Source organism: Coregonus clupeaformis, unplaced genomic scaffold, assembly GCF_020615455.1.
Source record: "Coregonus clupeaformis isolate EN_2021a unplaced genomic scaffold, ASM2061545v1 scaf0012, whole genome shotgun sequence".
In the NCBI taxonomy this organism is placed as follows: Eukaryota; Metazoa; Chordata; class Actinopteri; order Salmoniformes; family Salmonidae; genus Coregonus; species Coregonus clupeaformis.
Window position 1 is genome coordinate 1,396,672 of NW_025533467.1, and position 22,548 is coordinate 1,419,219.

Here is a 22,548-nt window from a genome sequence, read left to right on the forward strand (position 1 = left end):
CATTTTTTGTTTTTATTATTGATGTTGGAAATTAAGAAAAGGTTATGATGTCAAAGGGGAATGAAAATCTCACCGAAATGTTCTTTCATGGATAGGTCCCTCAGCTGGTAATGTTAAAGTCATACTTTTATCTTAACTCTCCTACCACTGAGTTTTGAATACACATCCCTTTAAGATCACACAGGAATTAGCCAAAACAGAGAAAGAATACTGCTTTCTGGTGGTAGTAGTGGAATAGTAAGCATCCTTTGAATTTCAATAGAGGTTTTCACATTGTAACTGGAAAATAGGAATGATATCAAAATCCAAATATTATGAGCAACAATTTAAAAAAAATACTGTATTGGTAAATCTTCCGAGGTGTGAAGTTTGGGAACATGTAAGCTTGTTGAAGACCCTAGGACTAGGTGATGCCCCTGTATGACAAGAAAGTAAAATCCAATAAAAATCTAATCAAACATAATAACTGAACTACATTGTACCATTCCTTTTCAGTGGGCTCAGGCAGTTTATCACATTTTATTTTTTTACATTAGTAGTAGAAAAGTTACTCATTTTTACCACAGGAAAGTTTTAAATAAAAAAAAGACTGCTTACAGCCAGAGGTAGTTTTAGCATTTCACATTTTTATTTATTTTAAGTTCAACAATTCAGTTGCACCCAAATCTACAATAGTTTGAAAACATGCACAAAAACATGTTTCTTCATCCTGCAAAGAATAATACAAAATAAAATCTGACCAGGCAAAGGAGGAAAACTAGTGTTAGTTCTATAATCTTCCTTCTAGTTATTTTAAATGAATACCTCAAGTCGGATCATATAAAGACCCACAAGTCATTTTGGGGAGTTTTGCCCCTTGCAGCAACCCCCAACCCCCCAGCAGTTAAAAAAAATATTTTCTCTATTTAAAACAAATATTCAAATGTTATTATAATTATTATTTTAGTAATTTCTGAGAAAAGAAATCCATTCCTCTGGCCCGTTGTCTCCGGGTTACCATGCCCCACCCACCCAACCCTATCAGAATCCAGTACACAACAACACTCAAATGTCCTTAAAAAAAAAAAAAGGATGGAAACAGGAATGACAAAATAATTATACAGCAAATAAGAGGTGACACAGAATTCAGTTAAAAATACTCCTCATAGTCCCACTTTAGAGAGCGACGTTTCAATTCATTTCTGACATCGTCTTTCATTACATTTTTTTTTAAAGAATACATCATTTACACCCCACGTATACCCATTGCCCCGTTCTGGAAGTTCAGCTTTAAAGAATGTCAAATATCAGAGAATTCTAACACGAGGACTGGTGTGTATTAAATAAAAATAAATACAGATAAAAATTCATCAAATGCAGGGAAAGAACAGTCCATCTAGTATGTCATTATTGGGTCTTTTTTTCTTCAAATTTTTTTGTACAATATTTTGTAAGAAAAACCTGACCAAAAAAATATGCCTTTTCAGATTTTCCCCAAACTTTTTTCAGATTTTAAGGTCAAAACAGAAAAAAAACAAAAGATTACCAACGAAATATCTTTCAAAATAACTATTTGCAAAGGGAATTTAAAAACATAATAAATAAATAAAATACATTGATGTAATTACAGCTGAGTATATAGGTGTTTAACCAAAGGAAAAGAGAAAACAGTAAGTTGAGAATACTTGGTTTTTGCATTAACTTCAGTGAGGGACTCTCTGTAAAAAGTAGGGGGGGGTTACGTCAGGTGCTGATGAAGATCCTCCGTGTCAGTTGGCTGCCAGTCCAGTAGCTTCAGAGGACAGCCTACAGCAACACAACAAACAAGAGGTGAATCAAAACAAACTAACCTTTGAATACAAGCTGCTTTGATTTCCCAGTCATACAAGTCTAGTCCTCTTATTCTGAACCATGACTTGGCATATCAGTAGTTCCAGCATGTTGTCCCTTACCTGGCGTTGATCAGGTACTCAGCCAGGCTGATGCCGGCAGGGGAGCCGGTGATGGTCACCTGCCTGTCAGAGGAGCCCTCCACTTGGTTGGCGATCTTGATCTGAGCCCCAGACATCTGACGGATCTCATTGATCTTAGCCCCCTGACGGCCAATGATGCAGCCAATCAACTGAGGCAAGGCGGGGAAGAGAGAGAGAGAGTGAGTCAGAGAATAGAAGACAGTTCAACCACTCTTCTCAAGAGATACAGTGCATTCAGTAAGTATTCAGACCACTTCACTTTTTCCACATTTTGTTAAGTTACAGCCTTATTCTAAAATGTATTAAATAAAAAATGTTGCTCAATCTACACACAATACCCCATAATGACAAAGCAAAAACAGGTTTGTAGAAATTGTTGCAAATGTATAAAAAATTAAACACGGAATTATCACATTTACATAAGTATTTAGTTCCTTTACTCAGTACTTTGTTGAAGCACCTTTGGCAGCGATTACAGCCTTGGGTCTTCTTGGGTATGACGCTACAAGCTTGGAACACCTGTATTTGGGGAGTTTCTCCCATTCTTCTCTGCAGATCCTCTCAAGCCGTCAGGTTGGATGGGGAGTGTCGCTGCACAGCTATTTTCAGGTCTCTCCAGAGATGTTCGATCGGGTTCACGTCTGGGCTCTGGCTGAGCCACACAAGGACATTCAGAGACTTGTCCCGAAGCCACTCCTGCGTTGTTTTTGCTGTGTGCTTAGGGTCGTTGTCCTGTTGGAAGGTGAACCTTCGCCCCAGTCTGAGGTCCTGTGCGCTCTGGAGCAGGTTTTCATCATGTATCGCTCTGTACTTTGCTCCGTTCATCTTTCCCTCGATCCTGACTAGTCTCCCAGTCCCTGCCGCTGAAAAAAATACCCACAGCATGATGCTGCCACCACCATGCTTCACCGTAGGGATGGTGCCAGGTTTCCTCCAGATGTGACACTTGGCAATCAAGCCAAAGAGTTCAATCTTGGTTTCATCAGACCAGAGAATCTTGTTTCTCATGGTCTGAGACTCCTTTAGGTGCCTTTTGGCAAACTCCAAGCGGGCGCTCATGTGCCTTTTACTAAAGAGTGGCTTCCGTCTGGCCACTCTACCATAAAGGCCTGATTGGTGGAGTGCTGCAGAGATGGTTGTCCTTCTGGAAGGTTCTCCCATCTCCACAGAGGAACTCTGGAGCTCTGTCAGAGTGACCATCGGATGTCAAATAAATTAACTGATGTTTATGGTTTTTTTTTGTATGACTTGTGTAATACTTTCATCATAGAAAAATTTGACTTAATTTGTTTCACAAGTCACATCCCTGACCAAGGCCCTTCTCCCCTGATTGCTCAGTTTGGTGGGGCGACCAGCTCTAGGAAGAGTCTTGGTGGTTCCAAACTTCTTCCATTTAAGAATGATGGAGACCAGTGTGTTCTTGGGGACCTTCAATGCTGTAGACATTTTCTGGTACCTTTCCCCAGATCTGTGCCTCGACACAATCCTGTCTCGGAGTTCTACGGACAATTCCTTCGACCTCATGGCTTGGTTTTTGCTCTGACATGCACTGTCAACTGTGGGACCTTATATAGACAGGTGTGTGGGTTTCCAAATCATGTCCAATCAATTTAATTTACCACATAGCAATGGGTCTGAATACTTTCCGAATGCACTGTAAAATGGAAGTTTGATTTAAAACATGTTTCTGCTAGAAACACAGATCAGACAAGTATATTAGAAAAATAAAAAATGGCAGAATTAATTACATGAAACTTCAGCTGAAGTATCGAGAACAGGTAAGAGAATTCAAGGGTGGACGGGGACACTTACATCGTTTGGAATGGTCAGCTCATGGGAGCCAGTTTGTGCAGAAGCATCCATGCCAGCTAAAGAGAGAAAAACACTCAGTGCCTACAAAGCAAACAATGCACCGTACAAACTAACATGTCAATGAAATGCTTCACGTCTCCATCCTTCCTCTGTGACCTACCCTGGAAACCCTGGTTGTTGGGAGCGATGGGGAAAGGGCTCTGCTGCATGGCCAGCTGGTGGAGTTTGGTAAGCTGTGGAGAGAAAGATGGATAGAGAGAGATGGAAAGGTGGAGCGGAAGAGTGAGAGATGGACAGAGAGGGCGAGGTGGAGAGAGAGAGGGGAGAATGAAAGGAGAGACAGCAACCATAAGCCAGGAGATACACAGGGCTATGATCAGCACAATTTTATATATATATATATATATATATATATATATATATATATATATACACACACACACACACATACTACCAGTGAAAAGTTTGGACACACCTACTCATTCAAGGGTTTTTCTTTATTTTTACATTGTAGAATAATAGTGAAGACATCCAAACTATGAAATAACACACAGGGAATCATGTAGTCATCAAGGCAAAGGGTGGCTATTTGAAGAATCTCAAATATAAAATGTATTTTGATTTGTTTAACACTTCTTTGGTCACTACATGATTCCCTGTGTTATTTCATAGTTTTGATGTCTTCACTATTATTCTACAATGTAAAAAAAAAAGTAAAAAAAAAGAAAAACCTTTGAATGAGTAGGTGTGTCCAAACATTTGACTGGTAGTGTGTGTATATATATATATATATATATATATATATATATATATATATATATATATATATATATATATATATATATATATATATATATATATATATATATATATATACATATACATATATATATATACACATATATATATATATATATATATATACATACATACATACATAAACACATACAGTGGGGGGAAAAAAGTATTTAGTCAGCCACCAATTGTGCAAGTTCTCCCACTTAAAAAGATGAGAGGTCTGTAATTTTCATCATAGGTACACGTCGACTATGACAGACAAATTGAGAAAAAAATCCAGAAAATCACATTGTAGGATTTTTTATGAATTTATTAGCAAATTATGGTGGAAAATAAGTATTTGGTCACCTACAAACAAGCAAGATTTCTGGCTCTCACAGACCTGTAACTTCTTCTTTAAGAGGCTCCTCTATCCTCCACTCGTTACCTGTATTAATGGCACCTGTTTGAACTTGTTATCAGTATAAAAGACACCTGTCCACAACCTCAAACAGTCACACTCCAAACTCCACTATGGCCAAGACCAAAGAGCTGTCAAAGGACACCAGAAACAAAATTGTAGACCTGCACCAGGTTGGGAAGACTGAATCTGCAATAGGTAAGCAGCTTGGTTTGAAGAAATCAACTGTGGGAGCAATTATTAGGAAATGGAAGACATACAAGACCACTGATAATCTCCCTCGATCTGGGGCTCCACGCAAGATCTCACCCCGTGGGGTCAAAATGATCACAAGAAGAAAAAAAAAATCCCAGAACCACACGGGGGGACCTAGTGAATGACCTGCAGAGAGCTAGGACCAAAGTAACAAAGCCTATCATCAGTAACACACTACGCCGCCAGGGACTCAAATCCTGCAGTGCCAGACGTGTCCCCCTGCTTAAGCCAGTACATGTCCAGGCCCGTCTGAAGTTTGCTAGAGTGCATTTGGATGATCCAGAAGAGGATTGGGAGAATGTCATATGGTCAGATGAAACCAAAATAGAACCTTTTGGTAAAAACTCAACTCGTCGTGTTTGGAGGACAAAGAATGCTGAGTTGCATCCAAATAACACCATACCTACTGTGAAGCATGGGGGTGGAAACATCATGCTTTGGGGCTGTTTTTCTGCAAAGGGACCAGGACGACTGATCCGTGTAAAGGAAAGAATGAATGGGGCCATGTATCGTGAGATTTTGAGTGAAAATCTCCTTCCATCAGCAAGGGCATTGAAGATGAAACGTGGCTGGGTCTTTCAGCATGACAATGATCCCAAACACACCGCCCGGGCAACGAAGGAGTGGCTTCGTAAGAAGCATTTCAAGGTCCTGGAGTGGCCTAGCCAGTCTCCAGATCTCAACCCCATAGAAAATCTTTGGATGGAGTTGAAAGTCTGTGTTGCCTAGCGACAGCCCCAAAACATCACTGCTCTAGAGGAGATCTGCATGGAGGAATGGGCCAAAATACCAGCAACAGTGTGTGAAATCCTTGTAAAGACTTACAGAAAATGTTTGACCTGGGTCATTGCCAACAAAGGGTATATAACAAAGTATTGAGAAACTTTTGTTATTGACCAAATACTTATTTTCCACCATAATTTGCAAATAAATTCATTAAAAATCCTACAATGTGATTTTCTGGATTTTCTTTTCTCTTTTTGTCTGTCATAGTTGACGTGTACCTATGATGAAAATTACAGGCCTCTCTCATCTTTTTAAGTGGGAGAACTTGCACAATTGGTGGCTGACTAAATACTTTTTCCCCCCCACTGTACACACACAGATACACTACCAGTCGAAAGTTTGGACACACCTACTCATTCAAGGGTTTTTCTTTATTTTTACACACACACACACACACACACACACACACACACACACACACAGAGTTCACAAATATGTATCGCTCCTACAGACAGTGAATCACATGGCTTTTCACGCACGACAATGTCTAGGGTTTACGGAGAATGGTGCGACAAACATCCAGTCAGCATCAGTCCTCCGGGCGAAAACAGCTTGTTGATGAGACAGGTCGAAGGAGAATGGCAAGAACCCTGCAAGCTAATAGGCAGGCTACAAACAAACAAATAACGGCGCAGCACAAGTGGTGTGCAGAAATGCATCTCGGAATGCTTAACTAGTCTATCCTTGTCACGGACGGGCTATTGCAGCAGACGACCACACTGGGTTCCAATCCTATCAGCTAAAAACAAGAAGAAGCGGCTCCAGTGGGCACGCGATCACCAACAACGGACAACTGAGGAGTGGAAAACTGTCGCCTGGAACATGAAAGTGAGTTCAGTTTACTTGAGTGGCCTGCGCAGTCCCCAGACCTGAACCCAATAGAGCATCTTGGAAAATACTGTATATACACACACAACATCCCTGTGGAACATGTCCGACACCTTGTAGAATGCCCCAAAGAATTCCAGCTGTTCTGAGGGCAAAGGGGGGACCGACCCAGTACTAGATGGGTGTACCTAATAAACTTGCCGGTGAGTGAGCACACACACACACACACACACACACACACACACACACACACACACACACACACACGCAGGGATGCACATACAGTGCATTCGGAAAGTATTTAGATCCCTTGACCTTTTCCTCATTGTTACGTTACAGACTTATTCTAAAATGGATTAAATACATTTCCCCCCCTCAATCTACACACAATACCCCATAATGACAAAGCAAAAACAGGTTTTTAGAAATTATTACAAATAAAATAAAAAATATTCGGAGCCTTTGCTATGAGACTCGAAATTGAGCTCAGGTGCATCCTGTTTCCATTGATCATCCTCGAGATGTTTCTACAACTTGGAGTCCACCTGTGGTAAATTCAATTGATTGGACATGATTTGAAAAGGCACCACAGTTGACAGTGCATGTCAGAGCAAAAACCAAGTCATGAGGTCAAAGGAAATGTCCGTAAAGCTCTGAGACAGGATTATGTCGAGGCACAGATCTGAGGAAGGGTACTAAAAAATGTCTGCAGCATTGAAGATCCCCAAGAACACGGTGGCCTCAATCATTCTTAAATGGATGAAGTTTGGAACCACCAAGACTTCCTAGAGCTGGCCGCCCAGCCAAACTGAGCAATCAGGGGAGAAGGGCCTTGGTCAGGGAGGTGACCAAGAACCCAATGGTCACTCTGACAGAGCTCCAGAGTTCCTCTGTGGAGATGGGAGAACCTTCCAGAAGGACAACCATCTCTGCAGCACTCCACCAATAAGGCCTTTATGGTAACAAGATTCTCTGGTCTGATGAAACCCAGATTGAACTCTTTGGCCTGAATGCCAACTGTCACATCTAGAGGAAACCTGGCACAATCCCTATGGAGAAGCATGGTGGTGGCAGCATCATGCTTTTGGGGATGTTTATCAATAGCAGGGACTGGGAGACTAGTCAGGATCAAGTGAAAGATGAACAGAGCAAAGTACAGAGCGATCCTTGATGAAAACCTGCTCTAGAGCACTCAGGACCTCAGACTGGGGCGAAGGTTCTCCTTCCAACAGGACAACGACCCTAGGCACACAGCCAAGACAACTCAGGAGTGGCTTTGGGGGAAGTCTCTGAATGTCCTTAGTGGCCCAGCCAGAGCCCGGACTTGAACCCGATCGAACATCTCTGGAGAGACCTGAAAATAGCTGTGCAGCGACGCTCCCCATCCAACCTGACAGAGCTTGAGAGGATCTGCAGAGAAGAATGGGAGAAACTCCCCACATACAGGTGTGCCAAGCTTGTAGTGTCATACCCAAGAAGACTCAAGGCTGTAATTGCTGCCAAAGGTGCTTCAACAAAGTACTGAGTAAAGGGTTTGAATACTTATGTAAATATGATATTTCATCATTTATATATTTTTATAAAATTTGCAAACATTTCTAAAAACCTGTTTTTTCTGTATCATTATGGGGTAGCGTTTAGATTACTGAGGGGAATTTATTTTCTCACCCACTTTAGAATAAGGCTGTAACAAAAATGTGGAAAAAGTCAAGGGGTCTGAATACTTTCCGACTGCTCTTTTCCATATTATATCTGTCTGATAAGCTACCCAGGAAAAGGCAGAAAATAGCTCATTAAAATATGTAGCCTTAGAAATAAGGTTCAAGAAATCAATAACTTGCTAACGTCAGATAACCTTCATATATCCCCTGTAGCTTAGTTGGTAGAGCATGGCGCTTGCAATGCCAGGGTTGTGGGTTCGTTTCTCACGGGGGGCCAGTATGAAAATGTATGCACTCACTAACTGTAAGTCGCTCTGGATAAGAGCGTCTGCTAAATGACTAAAATGTAAATATATTAGCCATTTCTGAGACTCACTTAGATAATTCATTTGATGATACAGCAGTAGCAATACAAGGATATAACATCTATAGAAGAGACAGAAATGCTTAAGGGACATGTGTTGCTGGATATATTCAGAGCCATATCCCTGTAATGCTTAAAGAAGATCTTATGTCAAGTGATATTAAAGTGTTGTGGTTGCAGGTTCACTTGGCACATCTAAAGCCTTTTCTTTTGGGGTGTTGCTATAGGCCACCAAGTGCTAACAGTCAGTATCTAAATAATATGTATGAAATGCTTGATAGTGTATGTGATGTAAACAGAGCAGTCTACTTTCTTCGTGACCTGAATATTGACTGGTTTTCATCAAGCTGTCAAACCAGTGCCTATAATCTGGTTCAGGTTATTAAAAATCAACCTACCAGGGTGTTTACAAACACTACAGGAACAAGCTCATCCACATGTATTGATCACATTTTTACTAATACTGTAGAACTTTGTTCTAAAGCTGTGTCTGTGCCAATTGGATGCAGTGATCACAATACAGTGGCTATATCCAGGAAAGCCAAAGTTCCAAAAGCTGGGCCTAAAATAGTGTATAAGAGATCATACAAAATATTTTGCTGTGACTTATGTGGATGATGTTAAAAATATTTGTTGGTCTTATGTGATTAATAAGAAGCATCCAGACACTGCACTTGATTAATTTATGAAAATGCTTCTTCCAATTATTGATAAAAATGCACCTGTTAAGAAACTGACTGTTAGAACTGTTAAGGCTCCATGGATTGATGAGGAATTGAATAACTGTACGGTTGAAAGAGACGGGGCAAAAGGAGTGGCTGATAAGTCTGGCTGCACATCTGATTGGCTGACTTACTGCAAATTGAGAGATGTGACTAAACTCAACAAAAAGAAGAAACCAGATTATGAAGCCAAGATCAATGATATAAAGAATGATGGAAAAATACATTGGTGTACTTTAAATGAAATTATCGGCAGAAAGACAAATTCAACTCCATCTTTCATTGAATCAGATGGCTTATTCATCACAAAACCATCTGATGTTTACCAATGATTTTAATGATTACTTCATTGGCAGTGTGGGCAAACTTTGGCAGGAAATGCCAACAACGAACAGTGAGCCATCGTACTCATGCAGAAAAAATACAAAATGAAAGAAAAGCATTGCAAGTTTGAATTTTGTAAAGTTAGTATGGGAGAGGTGGAAGAATTGTTATTGATCAATAATGTCAAACCTCCTGGCATTGACAACTTAGATATGGAAAGCTACTGAGGATGGTCGCTGACTCTATAGCCACTCCTATCTGTCATATCTTTAATTTGAGCCTAGAGGAAAGTCTTTGTCCTCAGGCCTGGAGGGAAGCCAAAGGAATTCCGGTACCCAAGAGTGGTAAAGGGCCTTTACTGGTTCTAACAGCAGACCTATCAGTTTGCTGCCAGCTCTAAGCAAACTGTTGGGGAAAATGGTGTTCGACCAAATACAATGATATTTCTCTGTAAACAAATGAACAGATTTTCAGCATGCTTATAGAGAAGGGCACTTAACATGTACTGCACTGACACAAATGACTCATGATTGGTTGAAAGAAATTGATAAGATTGTGGGGGCTGTACTGTTAGATTTCAGTGCAGCCTTTGATATTATTGACCATAACTGTTGTGTTATGGCTTTTCAACCTACGCGCTGAATCCACAATATAGCAAACTAATGGAACTCAGAGGGTGTTCGTTAATGAAAGCTTCTCTAATGTCAAACATGTAAAGTGTGGCATACCACAGAACAGCGCTCTAGGCCCTGTACTGTTTTCTATTTTTTACCAATGACATGCCACCAGCATTAAACAAAGCATGTGTGTCCATGTATGCTGATGATTCAACCATCTACACATTAGCAACCACAGCTAATGAAGTCACTGAAACCCTTAACAAAGAGTTAGTCTGTTTTGGAATGGGTGGCCAGTAATAAACTGGTCCTGAACTTTTCTAAAACTAAGAGCATTGTATTTTGTACAAATCATTCCCTAAGTTCTAGACCTCAGCTGACTCTGGTAATGGATGGTGTGGCTGATGAACAACTTGAGGAGACTAAATTACTTGGTGTTATCTTAGATGGTAAACTGTCATGGTAAACTGTCAAAACATATAGATTCAATGACGGTAAAGATGGGGAGAGGTCTGTCCGTAATAAAGAAATGCTCTGCTTTTTTGACACCACACTCCAAAAAGAAAGTCCTGCAGGCTCTAGTTCTCTCTTATCTTTATTATTTGTCCAGTCGAGTGCTGCAAGGAAAGACCTAGTTAAGCTGAGCTGGCCCAGAACAGAGCGGCACGTCTTGCTCTTCATTGTAATCAGAGGGTTGATATAAATAAATACTATGGCTAAGAGTTGAGAGACTGACTGCATCACTTCTTTTTATAAAGAAACATTCATGTGTTGAAAATCCCAAATTGATTGCATAGTCAACATACCCACATCTCTGACACACACACACACACACACACACACACACCCCACCAGACATGCCACCAGGGGTCTTTTCACAGTCCCCAAATCCAGAACAAATTCAAGAAAGCGTATAGTATTATATAGAGCCATTATTGCATGGAACTCCATTCCACCTCATATTGCTCAAATGAACAGCAAACCTGGTTTCAAAAAAACATCATGCAACACCTCACGGCGCAACGCCTCTCCTCTATTTGACCGAGATAGTTTGTGTGTATGTATTGACATGTAGGCTACTTGTACCTTTTTTAAATGTATGTAGTTCTGTCCTTGAGCTGTTTTTGTCTATTAATGTTCTGTATTATGTCATGTTTCGTGTGTACCTCAGGGAGAGTAGCTGCTGCTTTTGCAACAGCTAATGGGGATCCTAATAAAATACCAAAGAAAATATGAATATTGCGCCATTCGGGAGGACAGTGCCTTGCAAAAGTATTCACCCCCCTTGGCGTTTTTCCCCCCATTTTGTTGCATTACAACCTGTAATTTAAATGTATTTTTATTTGGTTTCCTTGTAATGGACATACACAAAATAGTCAAAATTGGTGAAGTGAAATTAAAATAAATAACGGAAAAGTGGGGCGTGCATATGTATTCACCCCCTTTGCTATGAAGCCCCTAAATAATATCTGGTACAATCAATTACCTTCAGAAATCACATAATTAGTTAAATAAAGTCCACCTGTGTGCAATCTAAGTGTCACATGATATCGCTGTGTGTGTGTGTGTGTGTGTGTGTGTGTATATATATATATATACACACACACACACACACACACACACACAGGTGGTCCTCTGTAGCTCAGCTGGTAGAGCACGGCGCTTGTAACGCCAAGGTAGTGGGTTCGATCCCCGGGACCACCCATACACAAAAAAAAATTATGCACGCATGACTGTAAGTCGCTTTGGATAAAAGCGTCTGCTAAATGGCATATTATTATTATTATTATAATAATACACACACACACACACACACCTGTTCTGAAAGGCCCCAGAGTCTGCAACACCACTAAGCAAGGGGCACCACCAAGCAAGTGGCACCATGAAGACCAAGGAGCTCTCCAAACAGGTCAGGGTCAAAGTTGTGGAGAAGTCAAATGTAAAAATGTAAGTACAGATCAGGGTTATAAAAAAATATCAGAAACTTTGAACATCCCACGGAGCACCATTAAATCCATTATTAAAAATGGAAAGAATATGGCACCACAACAAACCTGCCAAGAGAGGGCCGCCCACCAAAACTCACGGACCAGGCAAGGAGGGCATTAATCAGAGAGGCAACAAAGAGACCAAAGATAACCCTGAATGAGCTGCAAAGCTCCACAGTGGAGATTGGAGTATCTGTCCATAGGACCACTTTAAGCCGTACACTCCACAGAGCTGGGCTTTATGGAAGAGTGGCCAGAAAAAGCATTGCTTAAAGAAAAAAATAAGCAAACACGTTTGGTGTTCGCCAAAAGGCATGTGGGAGACTCCCCAAACATATGGAAGAAGGTACTCTGGTCAGATGAGACTAAAATTGAGCTTTTTGGCCATCAAGGAAAACGCTATGTCTGGCGCAAACCCAACATCTCTCATCACCCCGAGAACACCATCCCCACAGTGAAGCATGGTGGTGGCAGCATCATGCTGTGGGGATGTTTTTCCATTGGCAGGGACTGGGAAACTGGTCAGAATTGAAGGAATGATGGATGGCGCTAAATACAGGGAAATTCTTGAGGGAAACCTGTTTAAGTCTTCCAGAGATTTGAGACTGGGACGAAGGTTCACCTTCCAGCAGGACAATGGCCCTAAGCATACTGCTAAAGCAAGACTTGAGTGGTTTAAGAGGAAACATTTAAATATCTTGGAATGGCCTAGTCAAAACCCAGACCTCAATCCAATTGAGAATCTGTGGTATGACTTAAAGGTTGCTGTACACCAGCGGAACCCATCCAACTTGAAGGAGCTGGAGCAGTTTTGCCTTGAAGAATGGGCAAAAATCCCAGTGGCTAGATGTGCCAAGCTTATAGAGACATACCCCAAGAGACTTGCAGCTGTAATTGCTGCAAAAGGTGGCTCTACAAAGTAGGGGGGGGGGTGAATAGTTATGCACGCTCAAGTTCAGTTTTTTTGTATTATTTCACAACATTTTTTATTTTGCATCTTTAAAAGTGGTAGCCATGTTATGTAAATCAAATGATACAAACCTCCCAAAAATCTATTTTAATTCCAGGTTGTAAGGCAACAAAATAGGTAAAATGCCAAGGGGGGGGTGAATACTTTCGCAAGCCACTGTTTGTGCGGTCAAATAATTTTGCTGATTACCATACATGCAGCAACTCAACACAAAACAATGGATTGATTGAAAGTAGAAGGCTAGCATAGGATCACATCAACAATCAAATCAATGACTCAAAGCCTAATTTCAGAATTTCTATCAAACATAATTGATGTACAGAGAAACTAAACAAAACACATGGTAACAACTAATCATTGAAACAACCAACTGTGTTTAAAACTACCAGTAGGCCTTAGCGATGCATCACTGCAGTGCATGAATTGATTGAAACTCAAAATGGAACTTGGGTGGTTTGGGGGGAGGGACAAAAAGTACAGCGTGTAATAGAGAGAGGGTGGGTGCCATGGCTACCCAGGAGGGTTGACTGTATGTGTAGATATATGGGCTCACTTACAGAATGACCTTCACTTACGTCAGGCTGTGGAATGGCGTGCTGTCCTTGGACAGCGTATGCCTGCAATGAGAGAACAGTACTTAGGAGGGTGCGAGGGAAACGAAAACAAAGAGCATGCACGTGCATACACACACCAAGTGAATGTGCGTGCACAGACAAATACGCAAACACACACAGGCTGTAGTATACTGGGGACCTATGTCCTTGGATGACTGGAATGAGAAAAATGCTATGGGGTAATTCATACATCAACACGCTGTATGTAGGTATCATAAGTAGTCACCTCCTTGGATTTGTTTTTCTGCGTTTTGTTGCGTTACAAAGTGGGATTAAAATTGTTTTCATTGTGATTGCCATTGATCTACATAAAATATTCCATAATGTTAAAGTGAAAAGACAATTCTACACATTTGTACTAATAAAAATATAATAACTAAAATAGTAATTTAGGCATTCCTAAATTATACTGAACAAAAATATGAACAAAACATGTAAAGTGTTGGTCCCATGTTTCATAAAATGTAATAAAAGATCCCAGAAATGTTCCATACACACAAAAAGCGTATTTCTCGCAAATGGTGTGCACAAATCTGTTTACATCCCTGTTAGTGAGCATTTCTCCATTGCCAAGATAATCCATCCACCTGACAGGTGTGGCATATCAAGACACTGATTAAACAACATGATCATTACACAGGTGCACCTTGTGCTTGGGTCAATGAAAGGCCACTATAATGTGCAGTCACACAATGCCACAGATGTCTCAAGTTCTGAGGGATCGTGCAATTGGCATGCTAACTGCAGGAATGTCCACCAGAGCTGCTGCCAGATAATTAAATGTTAATTTCTTTACCATAAGCAGCCTCAAACGTCGTTTTAGAGAATTTGGCAGTACGTCCAACCGGCCTCACAACTGCAGACCACGTGTATGGCGTCTTGTGGGCGAGCGGTTTGCTGATGTCAACGTTGTGAACAGAGTGCCACATGGTGGCGGTGGGGTTAGGGTATGGGCAGGAATAAGCTACGGACAACAACCACAATTGCATTTTGTTGATTGCAATTTGAATGCACACAGATACCGTAACGAGATCCTGAGGGTCATTGTCATGCCATTCTTCCGCCACCATCACCTCATGTTTCAGCATTATAATGCATGGCCCCATGTCGCAAGGATCTGTACACAATTCCTGGAAGCTGAAAATGTCCCAGTTCTTTCATGACCTGCATACTCACCAGACATGTCACCCATTGAGCATGTTTGGGATGCTCTGGATCAACATGTACGACAGCATGTTCCAGTTCCGGCCAATATCCAGCAACTTTGCACAGCCATTGAAAAGGAGTGGGACAACATTCAACAGGCCACAATCAACAGCCTGATCAACTTTATGCGAAGGAGATGTGTCGTGCTGCATGAGGCAAATGGTGGTCACACCAGATACTGACTGGTTTTCTGATCCACAACTCTACCTTTTTATTAAGGCATCTGTGACCAACAGATGTATATCTGTATTCCCAGTCATGTGAAATCCATAGATTAGGGCCCAATTAATTAATTTCAATTGACTGATTTCCTTATATGAACTGTAACGCAGTAAACATTTTGAAATTGTTGCATATTGCGTTTATATTTTTGTTCAGTATAGTTCAAGAGTAAAATTTGGCTTAACAAATCACATCAATTACATGGACTCACTCTGTGTGAAATAATAGGAGTTGAATGACTACCCCTTCCTCTGTCCCCCATACATACATACATACATACATACATACATACATACATACATACATACATACATACATACATACATACATGTGCATTCGGAAAGTATTCAGACCCCTTGATTTTTTCCATATTGTTACTTTTTCTAAAATTGATTAAATTATATTTTTCCCTCAGCAATCTACACACAATACCCCATAATGACAAAGCAAAAACAGGGTTTTAGAAATGTTTGCAAATAAATAATAACAAATACCTTATTTACCTAAGTTGAATGCACCAATTTGTAAGTCGCTCTGGATAAGAGTGTCTGCTAAATGACTTAAATGTAAAATGTAAGTATTCAGACCCATTGCTATGTGGTAAATTCAATTGATTGGACATAATTTGGAAAGGCACACACCTGTCTATATAAGGTCCCACAGTTGACAGTGATTGTCAGAGCAAAAACCAAGCCATGAGGTCGAAGGAATTGTCCGTAGACCTCCGAGACTGGAATGTGTCGAGGCACAGATCTGGGGAAGGGTAACAAAACATTTCTGCAGCATTGAAGGTCCCCAAGAACAGTTGCCTCCATCATTCTTAAATGGAAGAAGTTTGGAAACACCTAGACTCTTCCTAGAGCTGGCTGCCTGGCCAAACTGAGCAATCGGGGGAGAAGGGCCTTGGTCAGGGATGTGACCAAGAACCCGATGGTCACTCTGACAGAGCTCCAGAGTTCCTCTGTGGAGATGGGAGAACCTTCCAGAAGGACAACCATCTCTGCTGCACTCCACCAATCAGGCCTTTATGGTAGTGCCCAGACGGAAGCCACATGACAGCCCGTTTGGAGTTTGCCAAAAGGCACCTAAAGGATTCTCAGACCATGAGAAACAAGATTCTCTGGTCTGATGAAACCAAGACGGAACTCCTTGGCCTGAATGCCAAGCGTCACGTCTGGAGGAAACCTGGCACCATCCCTACGGTAAAGCATGGTGGTGGCAGCATCATGCTGTCGGGACGTTTTTCAGTGGCAGGGACTGCTCCCAATCCAATCTGACAGAGCTTGAGAGGATCTGCAGAGAAGAATGGGAGAAACTCCCCAAATACAGGTGTGCCAAGCTTGTAGCATCATACCCAAGAAGATTCAAGGCTGTAATCGCTGCCAAAGGTGCTTCAACAAAGTACTGAGTAAAGGGTCTAAATACTTATGTAAATGTGATATTTCAGTTAATTTTTAAAAAATAAATTTGCAAACATTTCTATAAACCTGTTTTTGCTTTGTCATTATGGGGTATTGTGTGTAGATTGATGGAAAAAAATCAATTTAATCAATTTTAGAATAAGGCTGTAACGTTACAAAATGTGGAAAAGGTTAAAGGGTCTGAATACTTTCCGAATGCACTTTGAGGCATTGAATTTCAAGCACAGATTAAACTACAAAGAACTGAGTTTTTCCCCGAAAACCCCATAAAGGGCAGTGATTGGTAGATGGGTAAAAATAACAAATTATACATTTAATATATCTTTAAGCATGGTCAAGTTGATAATTATGCTGTGGATTATGTAATTAAACCACCCAGATACATCAAAGATACAGTCGTCCTTCTGTACTGAGCTGCAGGACAAGAAGGAACCTGTTCAATGGCTGTGATGGGAGAAAACTGAGGATGGATCAACAACATTGTACAATAGAAAATAATACAAATATACATAATATTTCAAAACATGCATCCTGTATGCAACAAGGCACTAAAGTAATACTGAGAAGAAAAAACAACAAAGGAATACACTCTTTGGCCTAAATGCAAAGCCTAATGTTTGGGGCAAATTTACATTAAGGCTACATTTTAATCATTTAGCAATTACGGTTAAGTGCCTTGCTCATGGGCACAAATTTTTGTCGGCTCGGGATTCGAACCAGCGACCTTTCAGTAACTGGCCCAACGCTCTAACCGCTAGCCTACCTGCCTCCCAAATCCAACACATCACTGCCATGTTGGGGGTATGCTTGACATCGGCAAAGAACCGGGAAGGAGCTAAGCACAGCCAACATCCTAGAGGAAAACATGCTTCAGTCTGCTTTACACCAGACACTGGGAAAATAATTCCCCTTTCAGCAGGACAATAACCTACAACACAAGGTCAAATCTACACTTGAGTTGCTTATCAAGAAGTCATCAAATGTTCCTGAGTTGCCAGGTTACGGTTGACTTAAATCTACTTGAAAATCTATGACTAGACTTAAATTGCTGTCTAGCCATGATCCCCCCAACAACTTGACAGAGCTTTTGAAAATAATAATAGGCAAATATTGCACAATCCGGGTGTGCAAAGCGCTTAAGGGGCGGCAGGTAGCTTAGTGGGTAAGAGCGTTGTGCCAGTAACCGAAAGGTCGCTGGTTCTAATCCCCGAGCCGACTAGGTGAAAAATCTGTCGATGTGCCCTTAAGCAAGGCACTTAACCCTAATTGCTCCTGTAAGTCGCTCTGGATAAGAGCGTCTGCTAAATAACTAATATGTAAAAAGTGTTAAAATGTTAAGAGATTTATTCAAGAAGAGTCACAGCTGTAATCGCTGCCAATGGTGTTTCTAACATGCATTGTTGACTTAGGGGGTGAATACTTATCTAATCAAGGTAAAAAAAAATTATATATATATATATATATATTCTTCCACTGACAAGAGTATCTTGTGTAGATCGTTGACAAAACATGACAATGAAATCAATTTTAATCCCACTTTGTAACAATAAAATGTGAATGAATAATGAACCCAAATGGGGTGAATACTTATGACAGGCACTATATATACACTAAACACACGAACACCTACCCACACAAAGAACACATACACACAAAACAACAATATAGACGTGGGTAACGCACACGCGCCCTCCAGCTGACATTCAACCCATCTGTCAGCTCAGCTACTCTACAATTACTGGAGGGGATTTCTAACCCCTAACATAGAAATCCTGGCCAATCGGCAATGGTGCTGACATCTGCACAGTGCAGAATAATACTCTACTGAAATGTAGAAACACAGACTTAAAAATACAGTGGTATTCAACTTCCCTAAAACAACTGACAATGCTATCATTTTAGAAGGGAAACTTAATTAGAAAACAACTTACATAAATTACAGACCAATTAATTAGGTTGGTTTATTTACCTGACCACCTGCAAAGATCACAGGAGAGCCTGAGGGTTTGGGCCTGTAAGGGATGGTTACACCCTTAGGCGGAGACTGAGGAGAGAGAGAGAGAAACAAATCAACTATTAGGAACTGGAAACTATACATACACAGTTATTTTGCAGACATGTAGAAAAACAATGGATATAAATTAGGAAGCTAAGTAACATTCTTGACAATCCTGATGAAATAGAAAATTCAAGAAAAATTGTGCGCCATTGTTCCCATACTACTACCTCAAGCATGACGACACAGATCTGCTTGACACACTCAATGATGGGCTGGGGGGTCCCTGCAATGGTGATGGCACGCTCCGTGGAGTTAGGCAGCATGTCCCCTGCCACCTGTACCTGAGCTCCTGTCGACTACAAAGAGACAGACAGAAGGGTCAACAGTGTTCAGTTAGTGTTCCCGAGTTCTCTTTAAAATATCGTCAGACAATAATAATAATACAGCTAGTTCTTTGAATAAACATATTATTAAAATTTCATGTGGTGACCCAGTGACAAAGATGCATTATTCTTAGGTGAAAAGAACCATGGTGTCTCAGTACAGGTTGGATCATTGGGTTCAACGATAGGTGTTGAAGAATCTGGGCAAGAATCCTCCAATCATAACTTGACTGGCCAAATGGGCAAAAAAGGTTTTTGGAATAATTTCCTAAGGGTTTTTCAAATTCCATTGCCAATACTTCTCTTTAGAATACATCTCATGAAACCCACAGCTGTGATGATGACTGCCTCCTGTATGGCTGTACTGTACTTACCTCTCGGATTTCCTTGATCTTGCAGCCGCCCTTGCCGATGAGGGAGCCACACTGGCTGGCAGGCACAACGATGCGCAGGGTGACTGGTGGTTTGCTGGTGGCCGTGCTGTTAGTCATTGAGCTGCTGATGTCCTGTGGGGAATAGAGCAGGAGACAAGAGACACTGGTCAGGATGACATCAGTCCAAAGACCTAGAATCTAGGTCCTATAGATGTTATAGGATCTTTACTATGCAAAATCAGAAATTGCTACAAGTAGTTTTACTCCAAAATGGTGTGTTTATGGGTGCATAAAAAATATTTTCTTTACAATTTCATAGTAATACATTTCCAGTCTGATTGAAACGTTATACATTGACTGTTTGAAATCTGTAGTTAGGAGTCATTCGAACCTCCTCCAGCTTCTCGATGATCATGGAGAAGGCTTTAAAGATGGCGGTGGTGGGGCCTGCCAGGGTGATGATCCTCTCTGGGCAGTTCCCCTCTGAGATGTTGATACGAGCACCACTCTGCACAAGACAGTCACTTGTTTTGTTATTACAATGCTAAAATATTAAGACTCCATATATTTAATTGCATTTAGGAATTCAGTCATTAAAGCTCTGTCAGTGCTGGCCTGATTTTGGTTCTAAAATCACAATCTGTCAACCCTGAAGCATGAGTCAGAATCAGACATGGAAAATGTTTAGAATTGTCTACTTCTCTCAAACTCCTTTCAACAGTTCCATATGGCCTCAATGCAATGACAGACAACTCACCTCCTCTCTCATCTTCTTCACAGACTCTCCTTTCTGCAGATAAAGCACAGGATCCACAATATTTACTAGCCGCATTTACATACACTACCGTTGCTCCCGATTGTATTGGGTTGCACAAAAACAGTCCAAATTACTGGGCCGTTGGGCAGGATGGTTGGTGATATGACGTGGGGGAATTTGAGACAATATCTAAAGGAATGCATTATTAAACTGACTTTCCAAACTTGGGTCTGTTGTAGACCCAATTCCTCTCTGTAAGTTGAAATGAAATTTTATTTAAACTTCTGGCTTCCCACAGACTGTTTTAGTGCAACCCATACAGTGTATGGAAATATACCTACACTGCTAAAAGCTGCTAGATGTTTACACAACAGTCACAGCCATGATTGAACAGTGCAAAGCCGAACACAGTGAGAAACATCAGGAAAACGGCACACTCACCTTGCCAATAATGCTTCCAACCTCCTGCAGATAAGAAAAGCAATAACACAATCACTAATCCATCCGTTTTTCATATTCACTTAACAATAGCTTTACCCAAGACTGAAAGAAACCTGTCTGTAGTAGTTTTGCCCATTATATCTAAGTTATGCTAGTCCCTGGTGCCCGACTAAAGACAGTGGTAAGAGATTAGGTTTATGCTGACTATTCACAGTAATGAATGAGGTTTGTGAATGGGACAACCACGGTGTAATGGTCATAACTCTATCGTCCATCTCCTGTTCACACTCACCTTTCCATGCATAAGTAGCCTAATGGTAAGGGTGACATTGAGCCCTCCTTCAACCACACTGGTGTCCATAGCTGTTGTAGTGTCTGAAGTCTAGACTGGCCAAGAAGTCGAGTCGTTGTTCAAAAGTATCAGGTCTGCAAGACAAGAGGGACCAGAGAGATAAATGAACAAGTGTTAAGTTACAGAGGGCAACCAACAAACAGTACTAGCTACTGTTCTACAGAGGATTAAGCTGAAAAGAATGAAACTAGCTGCTGAGTGTGCTGACCAGATTGATACCAGTCTGATGATGCCATCTCGTCAGTGAATCACGTCGATTAACTTGACTCATTAACTACACCCAAGATTCACTAACTCCGTTCATATTGCAGTGTACCGGTTCAGAGACAGATAGTAGCTAGCTAGTTAACGGCCTATTGATTAGCTAACGTAAAACAACTTGGAACGAAAAAGCCTTGTGTAGCGACGCTAACTAGCCTTAGTTGCTAACATTAGCTAGCTAGCTAACTACATTTATTGGCACCTTGGAAAATACAAAACACTTATTTTAAACAAAGTTACTGTAGTAGCTAGCTAGTAACGTTTATATATATATAGCTAGCAAACGTTACTAGCTAGCTACTACAGTAACTTTGTTTAAAATAAGTGTGTATTTCTTGGTCATGCATATAAACCAGAATGCTTGCTATAGTGGAAATAAAATACCAAAGAAGCCAAGCTATCCAGCAAGCATCAATTGCCTGCTTGAAATGGCGAGTAAGCTAGCCAACAGTATGGCTAGTAGTGACATTGGCTAGCTAAACTAGTTTAAGTTGAAAAACCTAAAGTTGATGAATCAATGAATGAGAAACGGTCCATACCTTTGGTACAGTAGAGTGAGGATACATCAATATTATGCAAGCTGCATATTTTCTAGTTGGGTTGTTTTTAAAACCAAGAACTAGCTTGGTTAAAAAGGAAGGTAGCTAACGTTAACTGGCTAACTTATCAAATCAGAATGAGCACAATGTTAGCAAACTAGCATGAGTGACGATAATCCGCAATTTTGAATGCTGCGGCCTAGGTCCTGAGACTCATTCAGGCGCCGTTAACCCTGTCCTTCACTCCAAAGAAAATGCAGTAGTTAGGGCAGCCTTACCTGAACCGTACCGTGAGATGTGTTTAGGGGGAGGGTAGGGTGTTAAGGGTAGAAGGGAAGAGGTTCGGGAGGGAATTTTAAAAGGATTCGGGGAAAAGGGAAGAGACGCTGCTGCTCGATCGGGTTCCACTCTTCTGCTTAACACAAAAGACAACAAAAGGAAAACATTTCAACTTTCACCTTTACCCCGATCCTCCCCCACGAGTTAACCCCACCCATTAAAA

The 22,548-nt window shown here is 40.9% G+C and overlaps 1 protein-coding gene across 5 annotated transcripts; it reads right to left on the reverse strand.

Moving 5' to 3' along the window:
* Nucleotides 1–606: 606 nt before the first annotated feature.
* Nucleotides 607–22,480, reverse strand: LOC121545454 (poly(rC)-binding protein 2-like). 5 transcript variants are annotated; one of them, XM_041855994.2, is made up of 13 exons: nt 22,325–22,480; nt 21,187–21,320; nt 20,895–20,918; nt 20,454–20,486; nt 20,088–20,204; nt 19,697–19,828; nt 19,164–19,295; nt 18,910–18,984; nt 14,053–14,094; nt 3,925–3,997; nt 3,765–3,820; nt 1,932–2,101; nt 607–1,785 (listed from the first exon to the last, which is right to left on the reverse strand). In XM_041855994.2, exons 2-13 carry the CDS (start codon nt 21,253–21,255, stop codon nt 1,749–1,751), a joined length of 960 nt encoding a protein of 319 aa, XP_041711928.1. In that variant the 5' UTR covers nt 21,256–21,320; nt 22,325–22,480; the 3' UTR covers nt 607–1,748. The 5 variants fall into 5 exon arrangements, with proteins under 5 accessions (XP_041711928.1, XP_041711924.1, XP_041711929.1 ...); XM_041855990.2 differs by having other exon boundaries at nt 14,035–14,094; XM_041855995.2 differs by having other exon boundaries at nt 19,167–19,295; nt 22,325–22,479.
* Between the last annotated feature and the right edge of the window lie 68 nt (nt 22,481–22,548).

What these genes read in the sequence shown, in the direction of transcription:
- LOC121545454 (XM_041855990.2), bottom strand. Translation starts at nt 21,255, where the DNA reads ATGGACACCAGTGTGGTTGAAGGAGGGCTCAATGTCACCCTTACCATT. An exon ending in GTGTCGTCATGCTTGAGGTA is followed by an intron (nt 18,985 to 19,163) that starts GTAGTATGGGAA and finishes CTCTCTCCTCAG; the next exon opens with TCTCCGCCTAAGGGTGTAAC. An exon ending in GAGTACCTGATCAACGCCAG is followed by an intron (nt 1,786 to 1,931) that starts GTAAGGGACAAC and finishes GTGTTGCTGTAG; the next exon opens with GCTGTCCTCTGAAGCTACTG.